Source organism: Panthera onca, chromosome D1 (genome assembly GCF_046562875.1).
Source record: "Panthera onca isolate mPanOnc1 chromosome D1, mPanOnc1 haplotype 2, whole genome shotgun sequence".
NCBI lineage: Eukaryota > Metazoa > Chordata > Mammalia > Carnivora > Felidae > Panthera > Panthera onca.
In genome coordinates, this window is record NC_138348.1 from 1,667,132 (window position 1) to 1,685,128 (window position 17,997).

The following is a 17,997-nucleotide window of genomic DNA, read 5'->3' on the forward strand; positions in this document are numbered from 1 at the left end:
GCTCCGAAAGCCTTTCTCCAAACTGAGCACGGAGGCGCCTGGGGGTCTGGCTGCAGGCAGGGTCACCTCACTGCCTCCCGAGAGGCTGCCAGGCGCTGTGTTCCTCACCAAAGTTGGAGAGAAGTGACGGCAGTGAGCGGCTCATCTCCGCCAAGAGAGCGTCAAGCTGGCCAGTCCCCACGGCCGGCACCCTGAGGCACCCGGGATCCTGCACTCCCACACCAGCCGCCTCTTGGGTCACGCCTGGGCTCCATCTGGAGCGGTGCCACAGTCATCAGAGATGCCCCTGTGTCCCTGCAGACCCGGGGGGTACTCCTGGGACCAGAGTGGAGGGTCTGGGGGCACCGGGATGGGGGAGGCGTCCCGGCTGTCCCTGTTCTTAGCAGCAGGTGGGAGGAGATGGCCGGAAACGCTGGTTTCCAGAAGGCCAAGGGGTGACCTCGTCTGCAGCTCTCAGGGGCACCCCCTCCCCTGCTGAGGTCCCCAGTGTCCAAGGGGGACCCCACACGAGAGACACCGGAAGGGAGCCGTTCCAGCAGGGAGGTGAGCCCCCTGCTCCGCCCGGTCAGCCCTGGCTCCCCGAGGAGCACAACAGCGGCCGAGTGGTACAAACCGGCCAAGATTGGACCCCAGACAGTGGCTTCACCACGTGTCCCCCCCGGGGGACACAGCCCCACGTGAGTTTGTGGCCCTGCCTCACCCTCAGGTCTGAATCGTCCAATTACAGACTCGGGTTTGGACAAAGCCTCCCTGGGCCTCCCAGCCGGGTACGTGGTACCAGGGCTCCCGTCCTCCCCGGTGCCCCCAAGATGGCTCTGCTCCAAATCACCCCTTTGTGCCACGAAGGCGTCGAAAGTCAAATTCCCTTTCCAAATATTTTGTCGTCACAGGACATTTCAAATGGTGTTTCGTAAGATGGCACACCAATCCCGATGTTTGAGTTAGATCCTGCCTCCCACATTCCTCCCAGAATCAAGCCTGGGGCAGGATTCCACTTGCATGCTCCCAGGACAGGAAGCTCACCCCCTCCCCAGGCCCCTTCTCTGCTCACCCACCTCCCCCCAGGATGTGTTCTGCGGCCACACCGAGAACAAGGCCACACTCTTCGGGGGAGGCCCCGAATCCCTCCAGGGGTCCTGGTGCCTTGGGTCAGGGCTGGGGGCCAGCAAGGGTGGCAGGAGCTGGCCTCACCACCCCTCCCCTGCTGCCTTTGTGTCCTCTGGGGCAGCCAGAGGCTCAGTCCTCTGGGTGTGTTGACAAACACAGAGACACGCAGGACGCAACCTACCTCCTGGGCGGGCAGATGTGGTCAGAGGCCCCTGCCCAGCTGGAAACCACAGTGGGCGGGGAGGGGCGGAGGAGGGAAGGAGGGAAGAGGAGCAGGGACCGGAGGAGGCCACCATGCAGTCCTGGAGTCGAGTCAGGGTGGCCAAGTGCCAGCTGCTGGTCACCAGCTCCTTTGTCTTGGTAACAGGCTGGTCAGGCGGGAAGGGTGGGGGGCGGGACGCGTTATCGGACCTCTAGGACTGTGGTTCCCCCACACCCAGCCCTGCTGTCCCTATCCTGCCCCTGGGACATGCACTTGGAGCCCCTGGTGGTGGAGTCCTGGCAGGTGACTGTGGGGACAGGACGCCCCTGGGGGCCTAGCCAGGCAGCGCAGGTCAGAGGGGGCAGGGGGAGGGGGCTGCTGGGGTGGGGTGGGCCCATCCTCCACTGTGCAGACAGAATGACCCAAGGTTCTGGGTCCTTTCGGCAGCTGGAAAAGGAATGTGTGTGGTGGGGGAGGGTGGGGAGTGTGTGTGTTGTTGGTGCATCTGTGTGTGCAACACGGTGTCTGGGACAAGGTGAGCCTGTCCCAAGTGAGACCATGAAGCCGAGGGAGGTTGGCCAATGGACCCAGGACACCCAGACCCTGCTCTCTGGGGCCCCGTTCTGCGCCCAGCCCTGCCCCCACACTGCGGGTCTGCCCCACCCCCAGCTACTGGGCCTTTCTATGGCCGCCATGGCAGCTGTCAACTACCTAGGGACACACTTTGCTGTCGTCGGCCGCGCATCCTCAGACAGGACCCCCTATGAGGCCACACGCCGCTGGGGTAAGTGAGGTCCTGTCGGGATGGGGGAGGCTGCAGGTGCAAAGGCCGTGGGGGGCATCCTGGGCAGGGGTGAGGGCCTCCTAGTGGAGCCAGGCTGGGCCAGGCAGTGGGTCAGGGCAGAGAGGGCCACCCCGGGGTCCTTCTCCACTGGGCAGAGCCAGGGCCCGGGACACAGCCTCTGCCTCTCCCTAGGCCTCCCGCCCTCCCTTGGGGGCCTGGGGACAAGCGGGACCGTCACGCAGCATCCAGATGGCCTCGTGTCCTGGGGGTGTTGCTCCAGGACAGAGGAGCCGGGACCTGGATGCACTCTGGGGGCTTGGTCTCAGGCAAGAGCACAGGACGCCAAGGAAGGCAACCGTGGGGGAGACTGAGGCCCACAGGATCGGGCCGTGGTCCCAGCCCCAGGCCTCCTGCCCCTCAGGCCCCAGTTTTTACCCTGAAGCCGGAATCCTGGAGCAGGAAGCCTGGGTCTTGAGCCTGGACTGATAAGACACCCCGCTCTTGCCTGGTGGCTTCCGAGATAGCCCGGGCGACTGCAGAAGCAGAAGTGGGGGGCGGGGCCTCGGGCCTCCTCCTTCCCTCTGGCCTTCTGAGCCTTGGGAGGAGAGGGAGTGGGTGGTGGGCGGGACATCCTGCCTGAGGGGGCGTGTGGACCTGTTCAGAGCTCCCAGAAGCCCACCCCCCAAGTGTACCCTTGGGTCGGATTTCAGACACAAGCCCTGTGCACTCCGGACCCCCGTCCTGGACACCCCTAACCTCCTCCTCTCTCTCCCCACCCAGCCTTCTGCACCAGCATCAGCCTGGCTGGGCTCCTGACCCTGGGCGCCGTGCTGGGTGCTGTAGCCACTGTGAGGGAGGCCGGGGGCCTCATGGCTGGGGTGAGTTCTCCCTGCCCCTCCCCCAGCCCCTGGGGCGGGATCAAGAGCGGGCAGGGCTGGGAGCACCCCCCACAGTGTCGCAACGGAGACAGAGGTCCGAAGGCTGTGCGCCAGCTGGGACCCCCATCCACCGGGGCCAACCAGGGCCCCTCTGCCAGGCCTCCTTTACTCCATCATCCAGAGGGGCAGAGTCGGCCCTCCCAGGCCTGGGAGCCATTGCCAAAGGCCCGGGGAGGTCTGGTTGCATCATGCTGGAGGCTCTGGGAACCGGCTTCCATTTCCTGTTACGAGGACACGCGGGGAGTCAGGGATATGCCCCCCCCACCCCTCTGGTGGCCAGATCACCGTCAGTCGGGGCTCATGCGGTGCCCCAAGGCGGCCTGGAGCCCCCACTGCTCCCTTGCAGCCGTGGGGAGGCTCTATCTGACTCCAGAGCGGCGGGCCCTTGTCCCCATCCCTGCCTCCCCAGGCCCGTCCGTCCTGCCCCCTCTGGTGCGAGCCCTCCTCTCCTAAGGGACCCTGGGCTCTCACCTGCTCCCCGCCACCGCCGCCACCAGCACATGCCCCCCCAGCCTGGGCCCCTTCCGGGACTCCCTACAGGCCAGGCACAGGGTCCAGTTGACAAAGGCAGGCCAGGCCCAAGGACCCTGAGGGGGTCCCGCAGAACCAGCCAGGAGGGCCGTCTGCTTCTCACAGGACAGAAGTCACAGGCGAGCGGGAGGAAGTGAAAAGTTTATTGAATATCAGGGTCAGTGACAGAGAAGATGGAGGGAGACGGGGGGACTCAGAAAGGACAGAGAGAAAGTCCCTCCGTCACTCAGGTTTGATTTGGCAAAGGGGTCCGGGGTACGAGTTTCTTCGGGACTCCAGGGTAGGGTCTGGTCAAAGGTGAGCATCACAGAGGGGGAGGGGGCGCCCACGCCAGTGCCTCCCAGGTTTGTCCACAGCTGACGTCCCGGAACATGATGTTCCCTTCTGCGGAGACGTTCTCGCATGCTTGGGGCCTAGGACCAGAGTTGGAGGATGACGAAGTTTCTTGCCTCCCCCTTGGAGTGAGAATGTGGCTTCTTTGTTTATTCAGATGCAAGGGTGGGGTGGGGGGGTGCTACACAGTTACAGAGTAACTGGGGCGCAGCAAAGAAACAGACACAGAGCCTTTCACCCGGAGCCCCTTCCACTGCCCGCAGGGCAGGCTCCCTGCAGCCCCTTGGGTCCCCCAGGCCTCCCTCTACCCCCTAGGAGACCCCCCTCCTGCCTCCAGCCCTCTCCTCCTGCAGACCCCACCCCTACCCTGAGAGCGGTTCATGGGGTCACCAGCCAGGGAGCCAGCCACCCCGGGGCTCGCCGAGGGCTGGCAGGGTTCTCCACCCAGCCCGTGTCAGCAAATGTTTGGGGAATGACTCCTGGTTCGTAGGGACACAGGCCTTTCCTAAAGCTGCAGTCCCAGGGGGGCTCGAGGGGCACCGGCTCCCCGCTGGCTGGTAGGCCAGGCAGGAGTGAGGGGGCACTGGGGCACCGGCAGTGCCGTCCGTCTGTGTGACCAGGAGCCCTAAGGCCCGGCTCAGGGAGCTGACAGGCGGGTGGACTGACCCCCGCCCCCGAGCGGAGCCCTAAGGCTGGGGGCCTGCCAGCGGGGCGAGGCTGGAGAACGAGGCCGCACGCCCGCCTGGAGAGGCCCGCGCCGGGGCGGCAGCCTCGGCCGCCAGGGGGCGCCGTGGTGCCGGCCGAAGCGGTAAAGCTTCGGGAGGCGGGAGGTGCTCCCATTCCCGCAGTTCGCGCTCCGGGCACCCGATCCGGGCATCCCCAGCCCGCAGCGGCTCTTCCTGGTCCAGATGCTCCGGGGCGCCTTCCGCTCTGGCCTGGGGGCAGGGGGCAGGGGCACCGGGATTGAGCCGACAGCCGCCTGCGGCACCCCGCCCCCTCCCTGGGCGCCCGGCCCGATGCCCCCGAGGGCCCGCGCCAGGGAGCCGCCCCTGCGCGTGCACCTTCGTGCGCCGCGGTGTCTGGCGCGGCCGTGCGTCTGCACACGCCGAGCAGCGCGTGTGGACGGACTGGCAAGCGGGGGGACCCTTCCCGACTGTCCCCCGCCCGCCCCTTCCCGCTCCCACCTCCTCCAGCCTCGCCCCACGCGGGCCTCTCAGCAGGAAATGAGCGGAGCCCAAAGGGCGGCTGATTTATTCATGGTTTTTATTTAGAAGGAGAAAGCAAATGCTGGCGCTGGGCCGGCCGCACCCAGCGGCTCCAGGCTGTGCAGGCCCTTGGGGAGGTGAGGTGGGCCTGGGGCCGCCAGAGGCCCTCCCTGCAGGCGGGCGAGTGGAGGGAGGGAGGTGGCGTGCTCTCTCCTGAGGAGCGAAGCGATTTCTGGAAAATGCTGGTCTCCTGAGCTGGCTCAGGGCCCCCATCCTGGGAGGCAGTGTTGAGCGATGGTTTCCAGATGGAGAAGGAGGCCCTCAGCCAGTCAGGGAGGAGGGGGAACAGGAGAAGGAAGAGGAGGAGGAGGGGGAGGAGGAGGAGAGGGAGGAGGGGGAGGAGGAGGAAAAAGGGGAGGAAAAGGGATGTGAAGGAGGAGGAGGAGGGGAAGGGGGAGAGGGAGGAGGAGAAAGAGGCAGAAGGGAGGAGGAGGGATAGGGAGGAAGTGGAGAGGGAGGAGAGGCAGGAGGGAAGAGGAGGAGGGGGAAGAGGAGGAGGAGGAGGGGGAGGAAGGTGGAGCCATCTCTAGGACAGGCAGGCAGGAGGCAGCAGGGGAAGACAGGGGGCTGCCTGCTCCCCCCTCCCGGCCCCCCACCACGCACCCCAGGGCAGAGCCAGAGGTCCCAGTGCTCCTACCAAGTTTGGGGACTGGTGGGCGTGGCCTGCTCTCTCCGGGCACCTGGTGGAGGCCCCTGGCATGGACTGTTTCTCTGTCCCGGCCCCGCCCAGCCAGTGTCCATGTGTCTGTGTCTGCGGGCATCTCTCGATTCCACTGGTCATCGATCCTCCTGGGTGTCATCCTTAGCGAGGCAGTGGCTGGGTGGGGAGAACCCGGCCACAGTCTGCCCCAGGCTGCAGACAGTCCCGGGAGGACTGTGCCCCGCGGCACGGGGCGGTGGTGCCCTCACAAAGCCAGCGCGGCGGGGAGGTGAGGCACACACAGCGGGCCTCTGGACACCTAGGCTGTGTGGTCAGCAGCCAGCCGAACTGCCTAGAGCTCTAGGAGACCTGGCCGGAGTCCCAGGTCTGAGGGTCACCGGCACGCAGGTGACCGGTCAAGCTGCAGTGGGGGTGACATCCCCGGGGCGGCATGTGAGCTGGGGTTCCTAGTCTCAGGTGACCTTCTGAAGCTGCCCACGAAAGCTCGGGTCATGAGCACTTCTCCGGGGAGGGGCCCATAATACTCCCCGGCCTCTGCCAGCGGGGGCTCAACAGTTCCAGACCCCCGAGCCAGAGAGAGGAGGGCACCGTGGGGGCACTGATGATGGAAAGACATTCCCCCCAGAGAACTCCATCTCCTCCAACGCTGGGGTCCCAGGGGGTGAAGACAGGAGGCGGGCCTCTGCCCAGACTCCCCCTACCTGGGGGTGCCCCACCTGCCCTAGCTCCTTCCAGCCAGAACCACAGAAGCCCAGCTGCAGAGGCTGGGGCTTGACCCAGAGGCACGTTCCAGAAAGCAAAAAGAAAGGAGCAGTCCTTCCTGTGCACCTGCAGAAGCCCCCACCCCCCACTCTTGTGCTCCACTTGCCGGACCCTTCTCCCAGATCCACATCCTAGCCCAGCGCCCGCCCCCGGAAGCAGCCCCACTGGGTGGGGGCTCCCATCATCCGGGGGACTGCCTCCTTCCCTGGGGTTGGGGGGACGTGGCACTGCCACGGAAAGGCCCCCGCGAGCCAGAATGACCAATAGGGGAAGAATTTGCAAACAAGCCAGAAGGGCTGGGAACGGTGTGCCCGCAGCCCAGGTCTCTGCCTCGGCCTGCGTGTGCACCCCATGCACTAGGGGGCCCAGGCCCAGCCTCGAGGTGGCCGGCCGGGCCGCACAGGGCGACCCTCGTCTCTTCCGCCCCAGGGCTTCCTGTGCTTTGCCCTGGCGTTCTGCGTCCTGGTGCAGGTGGCCTTCTGGAGATTCCACAACCCTGCCCAGGTGAGTGCCTGCCCGCACCCCCCCACCCCCAAGCATCACAGAGCAGGGGGTACCTGAGCCAGGTAAAGTCCACTCTGGGGGGGACTGGAACCTGAAGGCTGGGACAGGCCACAGAAGCCCCCCAGGCCTGGGGGGTCAGGAGTTGGAAAGGGGGTGAGGTGCGGGGGAGGGGCGGCCGGCTGACCTGAGGGACTGACTAGACAGGTCCGTGTTCCGGAAACTTGCCCCGAAGCCCTGCCGGTGTCCAGGCCTTATCCCCAGATGACAGCCACCCTTCAGCCCTGGAGCAGGGGCAGCCAGGGGGCCACGGAGGGGCAGAGCTGTCCTCCTGGTGGCACTTCGGGGTGGGCTCTTCCCCAGGGCTTCCGTGTTGGTGGTGATCGGGGCGGTGATGCCCGTGGGGGGTGGACCCCCACGGGAGGTGGTTCCCATGTCTGTCACCCCTCCGCCCGTCAGCTGCTGTCCTCTGTGTGCTTGCTATCTCAACACAGTGTGGATGGACTCAGGGTGTGAGAGGGGGGGCCCCGTCCCGATTTGGGGGCTGGGGGGAGGCCCCAGCTCTGGGATAACTCAGTCCTCGGGGCCAAAGTCCCCAGAGAGCGTACATGAGCCAGGCTCAAAGCCCGCAGGCCTGGGTGCTGACCCGAGGGGCCGAGGCCAGACCACAGCTTGGGGGCAGCGCCTCGGGCACAGGGGCCAGGACAGCCTGGCCCTGCAGAAATTCTGTCTGAATCCAGAGCCCTGAGACGGAGCTGAGAGCCTGCCTGGGGAATGGGGCTGGCCCCCTCCCAGAGCAGGGCTGGGGGGCAAGGCAGGCCCCCCGTCTGGGCAGAGGAAACGGGTACCCAAGAGGCTCAGAGAGGGAGGCCCAGGGGTCCAAGCCCCTAGCCCAGCTGCTCCCTGGCTGAGGCCAAAGGGACAAGACACAGGCCCTCCGCAGTCCCCAGCAGTTGACAAGATCCTGATGGCCTTCGGGCCCAACCTTCACCCATGAGAGCCCAGACCCAGGTGGGGTCTCTGGAGCAGGCGGAGAAGCCAAGGGGCCAGCAGGTGGGACTGCAGACAGGGATGGGAGAGTTCTGCTGCGTAGACCCTGTCTGCCCTGACTTTCTGTGATCCCTTCCCCGCTGGGCCTCAGTTCCTCTGTGTGCTCCCAAAGGACCAGCCCGGGCAAACCGAGGCCAGTCTGACTAGAATGTACTCGGTTTCTGGCAAAACACTGTGCAGGCAGCAGGTGACAAGCCGGGATTTCTTGCCTGTGTGTCTGAGTCCCAGTGGCCCCGGGGTCTCTGTTGCCCGGGGCCCCCCGGAGATGGTCATGCAGGAAGAAGCAGAGGCCCCCAGGGGCAGCTGGGTCAGGAGACTGGGCCTGGCTTGTACTGTGTGCTTTTAGCTTCCCTTGCCCTCAGAAATGGGCTTCGTTTCTCCTTTGCGTGCTCCTCGGATGGAGGAGGCCGGGTCACCGGGCCGGGTTTGATGGTCATGGCCTTGCTCTATAGAGGAGGTACTCAGGCCCAGGGGTCACCGTCCAGGGCACATTGTCCTGAGTCAATGCCTCTTTGCCCCGCTCTGCCTGGGGTTTACCCTAGACAGTGCACCCCCCCCCCCAGCATCATTTGGGGTTACCACCCTGTGACCGGGTGGGAATCCGAGAGGAGCATTGTCTGGGGGGTATGGATCCAGAGACCCCAAGATCCCCTCCACCCCTGTGGCTCCGAACCCATCCTAGGGGGCCCCCCTGGGGTCCTGGAGGTCAGGCTCAAGGAGGAGGGACCCTGGCAAGAAGCACAGAGTCATCCAAGACCACCAGGTGCACTCCAGTTTTGTCACGGAGAAACAAGGCCCCAGGCTCCCAGAGCACCCCCAAACCCAGGAATGGGGGCAGAGGCCCAGGCCTGTGGGGAGGGTCCAGCTGGGCCCCCACTGCTAGGCCCCGGGGTCTTGGGTGAGGGGCGTAGCTTTGCCCGAAGCGGGGGGCCCGTGCCTCCTGCTTCCGGGGTCCTGGGGACAGACCCCGGTCAGCACATTTTCTTCCTACGCCAAGATTACAATCGCGAGAGCCGGCCGTGGGCCACCCGGCTACTCCCTGGGCCCTAGTGGGGGTGATGCAACCAGGAGGGCGGTCCGAGCTGGCCTCCTTGACTCAGCCACTTGCCCGCTGACCCCAGGCCCACTCTCCCAGGCCCCCAGATTCACAGGGACGCCCTCCCATGGGGACACAGTGGCTTCATGGTCTCCCCTCGCTTTATACCTAGAGACAGAGGCAGAGAGAGGGCCACCAGCCAGGCCCTACTGCGGTGCTGGCCAGCCTGACGCCTGCCCTCTAGCCCAGTGCACTGCCCACCTCCCAGCGATTGGCTGGAAACCAGCTGACCCAGTTTGGGATGGCTTGCAGTGCAGAGTCTCAATGGGAGGGTCCCTTAGTGCCAGGAGTGGGTGTGGAGGGGTTGATGAACGTCCCTCTGGTTCCTGTTGAGGCACAGGGGCTTTGGACATGGCTGGCCAAGAGACCCTCTGTGGCCCACCCACCCCGGTCCTCCAGGCTGCCAGCAGGACAGCCACCCTTTCCGGGGAGCATGAGGCTCATGCTGGGTCATCTGTTTACCCCCAGCCTTGGGGACAGCCCTGAGCAGCCATCGTGTCCCAGCTGTCAGTGTGACAACAGCACAGGGTGGAGAGGGGGCAGGGGAGGGCTCAGGGTCTCTAGGAAGGGACAGGAGGCATCACAGGACAGGGGAGCTCAAAGAAGCCTGGCCCACGCCAGGAGACCATCGACCCCAGGGCGGTCAGGGAAGGCTTCCTAAAGGTGGTGAGATTCCCGTTTGTCTTCAAAGGACTCATTTGGCAACAGGCGGGCATTTAGGTCTGCAGAACAGGTGCTTAGGAAGATGGAGGCAGTGAGGTCTGGGTGACGCTGGGTGCGAGGTGAAGACAGAACCGGGCCAGGCCCCTGTCCACACCTTCCTTCTCCATTATCTGCCTTGTCTGCTCAGAGCGGCCCTGGAGGCCCAGGCTTCTTCCCTGGAGCCCGGCTGCCTGGCTTTACAGACCCCACCAGGTGGTTCTGGGGAGAGACCTAGACCATCGGGGGGAGCTGAGCTCCTGGCAGGAGGCTCCTCCCAGCCTTCTCTGCCCAGGCCTGGCTGCCAGCCTTCCCTGTCCCACCCCCATTTCCAGATCAACAGAAGTAGGGTGGCCACTTCCCTCGGCCAGGCCTTCTACGCTCCAAAAGATCAGAGCCGGAGGTGGCCGCGGCTCAGGGCTCTGGCTTATGGTGGCCGGGACCCCTGCCCCCAGAGCGGGACTGCGGCATCGGTGGCCCTTCCTGTGGGGAAAGATCCCCCCAGGGGAAGCCTCGGGGACTGCTGTGACCAGCCTCCCAGGAGACCTCAGGGAGCTCTCTGCCTGCTGGAAGGAGGAGGGGACTGTTTGGAAGACACATGGGGGCAGGCCCGCCTTTGGGGAGCTGCGTCTGTCATAGGGAAGGGGCTTCTCCCGCACAGAGGCCTTCCCGCGATGCTCTCCGTGCAGGTGGAGGATGCCGTGTTAGACACCTACGATCTGGTGTATGACCAGGCAGTGAGGAGCTCGTCCGCCACTCTGCGGCAGCAGCTGGTGGCCATTCAGGACACGGTGAGCGTGTGGGGGGTGGCCTCTTCCTCGTTGGGCGGCTCCGGGACACTCGGCCTCCCCAGGTGGATTGCAACCCCGAAAATGGGTACAGGGTGCCCTCCCAGAGTCAGCCAGCCGGGGCCAGATGCCTAGCAGGGGGTCCCAGGACGCGGGCCACCAACGCCCTCTCGGTCGTGGGGAGGGGGGTACAAAGACCTCTCGTCTTCTCCCTCTGACCCGGGCAGGGCTGGCCGCCTAATTTGGGGGGCCCGAAGCAAAACTAAAAAGGCTTCCTGTCAAAAAATGAAGAAGAATTTCAAGGTGGCGATAACACGGCACATCAAGCAAGGTGGCCACAGGGTCCTGGCCCGAGAGGCCCAGCTGGGCACGTGAGCCGTCCCACCTAAGTCACCTAAGTGGTGACACTTAGGGGACCTCCCCCCACCCGTGTTCTTGCAGTTCCTGTGCTGTGGGAAGAGCTCTCCTTTTGGCCTCCTGGGGGCCACGGAGGTCAGTCTGTGTCCGGGAGAGGAGGCCACCAGACAGGTGAGGAGGACAGCCGGGACCCTGGGCTCTCCCTCCCCGGGCTCCTGGAGGCCACAGTGAGGGCTGGACCTGGCCCCAGGCTCCGTTCACGCCTCCACTGCCTCACGCAGTTTCAGCTCGGGGCTCCCCAAGGCCAGGCCTGCCCTCGGAAGCCTCCAGAAGCACAGAGGGAGGTGGAAGACAGACAGTGATCTGGAGGGGGCTCCTCCGGAAGGAGCCGGAAGTGCATTCGCGGAGGGAAGGAACAGCCTGGCCCCGGTCAGCCCGCCCAAGGGCCTCGGCGACAGAGGCTGGGAAGTCCCTTGCCCCCCAGAGAAGGACGTGGCCCTCCCTCCGACCACCCCACCAGCCCTCCCCCAACCCACCGCCTTCCCTGCTCCCCTCCCCCATGTCCGGGAAGCAAACCCACCCCTATCTGTGGGCCAGAGGCTCCTGGCCGTCCTCCAAGAAACAGACAGGAGGTTGCTAGGGCTCCGGGCCCAGCAGGGGAGGGAGGGCGGCGTGCAGGGGAGGGGCGAGGGCAAAGGAGGGCCCAGCGGGGCTGGCAGGGGGCTTTCTGCCACCCAGGAGGAGGCTTCGGGCGCCCGTCTGCAAAGCTGGGCCAGGGGCCGCTCGGCGACCTTCCAGAGTGGCAGGGTCCCCGCTGTAAAGGCCTCAGGGGGTGGGGGTGGGCGCTGGAGGGGCTGGGGTGGAGTCCCTGACGGTGGTCTGGCCCCCAGCCTGCCTTCCAAGAGGAAGTGCAGCCACAGGGGGAGGAGGGGCTGATCAGGGGCCATTCCCCCCCACCCCCACCCCGGGGGCACCCAGGCCAGGCTGCAGCGTCGCGGCCCCAAGCTCCTGGGACCATTTCCAGCTGCCCTGGGAGCCAGAGGTCCCAACCTCCCAGCCAGCTGAAGTCAGTCCTGCGGCCCAGGGCCCAGCGAACACGGGGGCAGATAGAGGCACAGACAGACGGCAAGCCAGCCTCCCCTCCCCCAATCCAGCCTTCAGAGCAACATCCCGAAAGTGCTTCCTTTCTGCAGCCGCCCCAAATGCCAACATCTTCCCCAGACCCAAATGCCGCCATCTGAGTGCTTCAGAGATGGGTCGGTCACCTCCCTTTTCTGGAGGCAGAGCCTCTGTGGCAGCCATGCCCTGGGGAAGCACTGGATGGGTATGCCCAGGACCCCAGACCAGTGCTTTCTCTGCCCCTCTTGTTGGCCAGCACCCCCACCCCTCCCCTCACTGATGCTCTGCACCCAGCCCTGGGCCAGGGAGTGAGGGAGAGCCAACCTGCCCACGGCAGCCAGATGCATGACCCAGCACAGGCTGCTCAGGGGACGCCTAAGAAAGGCACGCGCTGGACCCTGGGGCAGCGACCTCTAGTCCCCACAGAGGTCTGCTCTGTCCGTCCGTTTTTCACCTGTTTGTGATGCCATTCCCCAGAGCTCCCAGGCCCCACCGACTTCCCATCACACCAGCATTCGCCTTCGGTGGGCACTGCGGGTCTCCGCCTTGGCGGGGGCCCTCGACCCCGGGCAGGGGAGGGGCAGTCAGGGCAGGCGCCTTACGAGCTGCTCTCTGCTCAGGACTGCTTGGTGGGGGTCAGGAGCTTCCTGAGGACCTACGGAAACATCGCCTCCACCCTCACTGGCATCGGCCTGGCCTCCACGGTACGCTCGCCCTCCCTCGGCACCCCTCCCCCACCGCCTGCCCCTGCATCCACAGGACCCCCCCCCCCCCCCGATGGAAGGGCAGACTGGGCAGCCCCAGGCTAGCACCTCTGGTCTGGGGGAACACCGGGGAGCCAGAGAGGACGCTGCTGACCCCAGGGAGGCAGTCTGGGGGGTGATGGTGCCCACCTCCCGAGACAGGCGGGAGCCCCGCAGCGCCCAGACCCTTCTAGGGAGGCAGTGCACGCCCCACTGGAGCCGCCGGTGCCTGTGCTGACGCCACCCCCACCCCCCCAGGTGTATGCTGTGCTGCTCAGCTCCTTTCTCTGGTTCGCCTTTCGCTCTGGCTGCAGCTTGGACCGTAGGGGCAAGTACACCCTGAGCCGGAGGTAGGTCCCAGCCCGCCCGCCTGCCCCCACCTCACCCCCCCCGAGTGCAGACGGCGGCAGGTGGAGGCGTCTGGGTGTTCACTGGCCAGAGAGCACTGCCCCTCCCCACTCCCGGGATGTCTCTACTGCCCCCGGCCGCTGGGACCCCCAGACCAGTACCCCAGTCCTCTAAGGCGGGTGCTTTGGGGGTGGCTGGCCATGTGGAGGGAGGGGGACAGCTGGAGAGCTGCCAGACCAGCCCCCCAGAGACGCCCCTCTCTTCACCCCACTCCTCACCGAGACCCGACCTCACAAGTGCTGTCTCCACCAGCACCGAGAGATAGATGCTTCTGGGGCCCCGCACTAGTCCCAGGCCAAGACCTGTGATCCTGGGGAGCCCCAGGACTCCCCGTGCACCAGGAGCAGGGAGGACCCAGGCTCAGCGGCCAAGAAGGCCCTCCTGGTGTTCACCAGCCCCACCGCTCTGCCCCGGCCTTCCCGTCCTGCCCGGGGCCTGGTGCATTCTAGAACAGCCTCACATTACCCTCTGCTTCTTAGAGCCCGTGACTGCCGGCCCCAGGAGCCCAGCTTCTTCAGACGCTCCCCGGGGGGGCCCGCACTCCAGCACCCGATGGAAGCGGACGTTCTCGATGGCCGCCTGCGTGCGAGCAGACCCTCAGGGGGCCCTCAGTTCCTCCAGGACAGCTGACGCTGCTTCAACCACCTGTCCTGCCACCCGTCGGCCCACAGAGGCTGAGCGGGCCTGAACATGAGCCTTACGAGGAGGGTGCGACGTGTTTTCTGCCGCAGCGCGGAGGGACGGGGAAGGAGAGGAGGAGGCCAGCTCTGTTTCAGCAGACAAGGGGACCGGGGTCACTCACTGACTCCGCGGGAACAGACTGGGAAGTGGTTGCAGCAGAGAAGCCACGGGGCAGGTTTGGGCACTCTGCTTCGTCTCACGAGGTCAGAGCCCAGGGCCGAGCCTGGCCGGGCGCCCCACTGGCCGCCGGCTCCGGGGGACCCTACTTCCAGGCTCAGTCCGGCTGCTGGCTGGACACAGGTCCGTGCGGCTGGAGGACCGAGGGCCCCCTCCTTGCCAGCCGTCAGCGGACCACCTCCGTTCCTTCTCATGTGAGGCCTTCACGTCCGAGCCGGCGAGGCAGGCCCGTCCTCTTGTGCTGAGACCTCTGACTTCCCCTTGCCCCCGGCCGGGGAGCTCACTTGCAAGGGTTCCTGTGGCTGCAGAAGGCCCACTGGGAACCTCGTGTCTCTGGCAGAAGCCCCACACTTCCGGTGGGGTGTTCACAGGTGCCAGGGCCGAAGGCGAGACTCGTGGGGTGTGGGCAGGAGGGCTCCGTAGACGTCCAGTTTCCAGGCCGCTCCCGCTGGTGGCTCCCAAGCTACCTCTCTCCAATCTCTCCAACCGTCCCTGAGGGTGTTCACTCTCTGCTCGAAATCGGAAGTCCCAGGTGGAACCCCGGATTGGCCCAGCCCAGGCCGAGGCCCCGGCAGAGCTGACCAAGGAGAGAGGGATGTTGGGGCCGTTTAACCTCCTTCTGGGGAGGTCGGGCCTGCCGCCACCAAGACCAGCAAAGGAGGGTCCTCCAAAAGGGAAGAACCCTCTGTGACAGGACGGCAGGCAAGACAGTGGGCACGTGGCCACACCCCCCACCGTCCTCCTCTTGCGTTTCCCCTCGCACGCCCACGCACGCACGCTTCCGGAGGCAAGCGTGTTCCCACCTCATGTAGCGCCGGTGGCCCTCCTTCAGTGGAAGAGCTTGTCCCCAGGCGAGGACACCCCAGGGTCTCCTGGGTCCTGCATTCGGGGACAGCCCAGGGTCTCCGGCCACGTGCATTTGTCTTCTGGACCTGCTCTGGTCAGCTTGTCACCCTACAGCTTACAAAACATATTTTATAATTTTTTAAGTTTATTTATTTTTGAGAGAGAGAGAGAGCCGGGATGGGCAGAGAGAGGGAGAGAGGGAGGCTCCCCAACGGGTTCCTCCCTAGCAGTGCAGAGCCCGACACGGGGCTTGAACTCACAGACCGCGAGACCACGATCTGAGCCGCAACAAAGAGCCGGACGTTCAACCAACGGAGCCCCCCAGGTGCCCTGCAGAATGTGTTTGAAAGATCACAACCAGCGAGGTGTCCTCTGCACAGCAGTGGCGGAAAGAGGGAAAGAAGATAAGGGGATGTAGTTAAGCTCTACAAACACGGAACTCAGCAGCGAGGGAATCTCCAGACGGTTATTAAGAGAACAGCTGGGGCACCTGGGGGGCTTGTCCGTTAAGCGTCTGACTTTGGCTCAGGTCATGATCCCACCGTTTGGGGGTTTGAGCCCCACATTGAGCTTTGTGCTGACAGCTCAGAGCCTGGAGCCTGCTTCGGATTCTGGGTCTCCCTCTCTTCCCCTCCCCGACTTGTGCTCTGTCTCTCAAAAATAAATAAACAGAGAAAGAAAGAAAGAAAGAAAGAAAGAAAGAAAGAAGAGAGGAAGAGAAAAAGAAAAAAGGAAGGAAGAAAGAAGAAAGAAAAAAGAAAGAAGAAAGAAAGAGAAAGAAAAAAGGAAGGAAAAAAAAGAGAAAGAAAGAAAGAAAAAAGGAAGGAAGAAAAAAGGAAGTAAAGAAAGAAAGAAGAGAGAAAGAGAAAAAGAAAAAAGGAATGAAGAAAGAAAGAAGAAAAAAGAAAGAGAAAGAAAAAAGGAAGAAAGAAAGAAAGAAGAAAGAGAGGAAGAGAAAAAAAAAGGAAGGAAGAAAGAAAGAAGAAAGAAAAAAGAAAGAAGAAAGAAAGAGAAAAAAAAGGAAGGAAGAAAAAAAGAAAAAGAAAGAAAGAGAAAGAAAAAAAGGAAGAAAAAAGGAAGGAAGTAAAGAAAGAAAGAAGAGAGAAAGAGAAAAAGAAAAAAGGAATGAAGAAAGAAAGAAGAAAAAAGAAAGAAGAAAGAAAGAGAAAGAAAAAAGGAAGAAAGAAAGAGAAAGAAAGAAAGAAAGAAAAAAAGAAAGAAAGAAAGAAAGAAAGGGTGCGGGGGCAAAACCAAGGCCTTAATATAGCACCATTGCAAGGCTGGGTGGGCCCAAGCAATGGGCTGGTGACCCACCAGTGCAGTGTCCCCGGCAAGTCTGGCCTCTCTGTCCCAGCTTGGCGGGGTGGGGTGAAAGAAACAGGAAGACAGAGATCACTAGGAGAAACCAGACCTGGAAGTCCGGGGGCCACGTTGAGGCGCCTGATCAAGATAAAGACCGAGGGGAAGGCCGGGTGGCTGGGCTCCACCCTCCCTGAGGTGAGGAGTCCCCAGGCCTCCTTGACACGGGAGCCCCATGTGCTGTGGTGCCCAAACCCACGGTGAGGCCGCAGTTGGCCCGGGAGAGGGTCGCAACTGCTGGAGAGAGCAGGCCATCGGTGAGGTGTCTCCTCCCGGACGGGGTTCTGGGGGCAGACGCGGGGTCCACCGGGAGGTGGCCCCCATCCGCCACCATCAGACAGCGAGCACACAACTGTACCCCTCGAGCAATGTCCCTGGGACGCTGCCCTGTGCCCGTGACCCCGGAGCTGCTGGGCTGTCCTGTTCGGAAGTCCGGGTGCTGGTGGAGGGAGGCGACAGGGCCCCGCCCCGAGGGCTGACCCGCCTGAGGCCTGCCCAGCTGCGAGGGAAGAATGGGACAGGTGGGAGGAGCCCCTGCGTTTGGTTTCTGTGGACTCGTGGGCAGTGGCCAGCAGCCCGGCCCTGTGTCCAGAGAGACAGGGGACGGAGATGTGCCTGCTGCTGGGCCCCGTGGGAGCTGGAGTAGGACCCGTCAATGCCCATCGGAAGGATGCCTTCCAGGCTTGGAAGGAGACGAAGCCACAGGCAGGTGTCCCTGAGTGCTCCGGGGGCAGAGTGGACGGAGCAGGGGCAGGGCTGCCGTGCAGAGCGGGCCGGGTTTAGACACACCAGGTGCCGGGAACAGCCTCAGTGGCCCGGCAGCCCGGTCCTCATGGGGACAGCGGTGCTCGGAGGGCAGGCGTTCCCCATCCTGGCCAGAAGGAGGGCTCGGGTCCCTTCCAAAGGGCACAAACAGAACGGTAGTAGCTGAGGCTAGGGGACTGAAACGACTATGTAACGAGGGCCGTGCAGCAGGAGATGACGCTGCCTCCCAGCGCAGTGCCACGGGAGCCACGGGAGCCACGGGAGAGGCGGGACAGCAGCCGGACCAAGCGTAGTCGCGTGCTTTGGACTTGTATGATCATTTTGCTGTAAAGGATGCGGCCAAAGGCCAAGGAGGGGCCGGTGATGTCATTAAAAAATGAATATTGGGTCTTTGTCTGGTTCCCGGCACACATTCCCTAAAACCCCTGGTTCTGCAGTGTTGAGAGCGTCCCAGGTGTGTTCCTTCAGTGACTGGTGGCTTATGGACAGAGACTGGCCTCCCGGGAGGCCCGGCGTACTGAGAGCCCCCGGGAGGGGAGAGGGCGGGAGACTCACCAGTGGCCAGCTGTGAGATCACCCAGGCCCACCCAGCGGGACCCCCGGGCTCGACTGGTGAACACGTGCAGGTGGCAGGAGGGGGGGCGCCCCCAGACAGGGGCGTGGACCCCTTCCGCGGCACCTCGCCACCTGCATGCACGCCTCCCGTGTGGCTGTTCCTGAGTCGTGTCCTTATAATGAGTCGGTAACCCCCAACGTGGGGCTGGAACTCACGACCCAAGATCAAGAGTCGCACGCCCCACTGACTGAGCCGGCCGGGCGCCCCTG

The 17,997-nt window shown here is 64.2% G+C and overlaps 1 protein-coding gene across 6 annotated transcripts; it reads left to right on the top strand.

Moving 5' to 3' along the window:
- Nucleotides 1–1,325: 1,325 nt before the first annotated feature.
- Nucleotides 1,326–16,283, top strand: TSPAN32 (tetraspanin 32). 6 transcript variants are annotated; one of them, XM_060607573.3, is made up of 9 exons: nt 1,334–1,467; nt 1,979–2,093; nt 2,874–2,971; nt 7,013–7,087; nt 10,619–10,720; nt 11,159–11,245; nt 12,814–12,897; nt 13,195–13,286; nt 13,824–16,283. In XM_060607573.3, the coding sequence occupies exons 1-9, from the start codon at nt 1,402–1,404 to the stop codon at nt 13,972–13,974; spliced, it is 870 nt and encodes a 289-aa protein (XP_060463556.1). In that variant the 5' UTR covers nt 1,334–1,401; the 3' UTR covers nt 13,975–16,283. The 6 variants fall into 6 exon arrangements, with proteins under 6 accessions (XP_078289954.1, XP_060463556.1, XP_060463555.1 ...); XM_060607572.3 differs by lacking the exon at nt 1,334–1,467 and adding an exon at nt 1,474–1,660; XM_078433828.2 differs by lacking the exon at nt 11,159–11,245 and having other exon boundaries at nt 1,326–1,467.
- The last annotated feature ends 1,714 nt before the right edge of the window (nt 16,284–17,997 follow it).

What these genes read in the sequence shown, in the direction of transcription:
- TSPAN32 (XM_078433826.2), top strand. Translation starts at nt 1,727, where the DNA reads ATGACCCAAGGTTCTGGGTCCTTTCGGCAGCTGGAAAAGGAATGTGTG. An exon ending in TGAGGCCACACGCCGCTGGG is followed by an intron (nt 2,094 to 2,873) that starts GTAAGTGAGGTC and finishes CTCCCCACCCAG; the next exon opens with CCTTCTGCACCAGCATCAGC. An exon ending in CCGGGGGCCTCATGGCTGGG is followed by an intron (nt 2,972 to 7,012) that starts GTGAGTTCTCCC and finishes CTTCCGCCCCAG; the next exon opens with GGCTTCCTGTGCTTTGCCCT.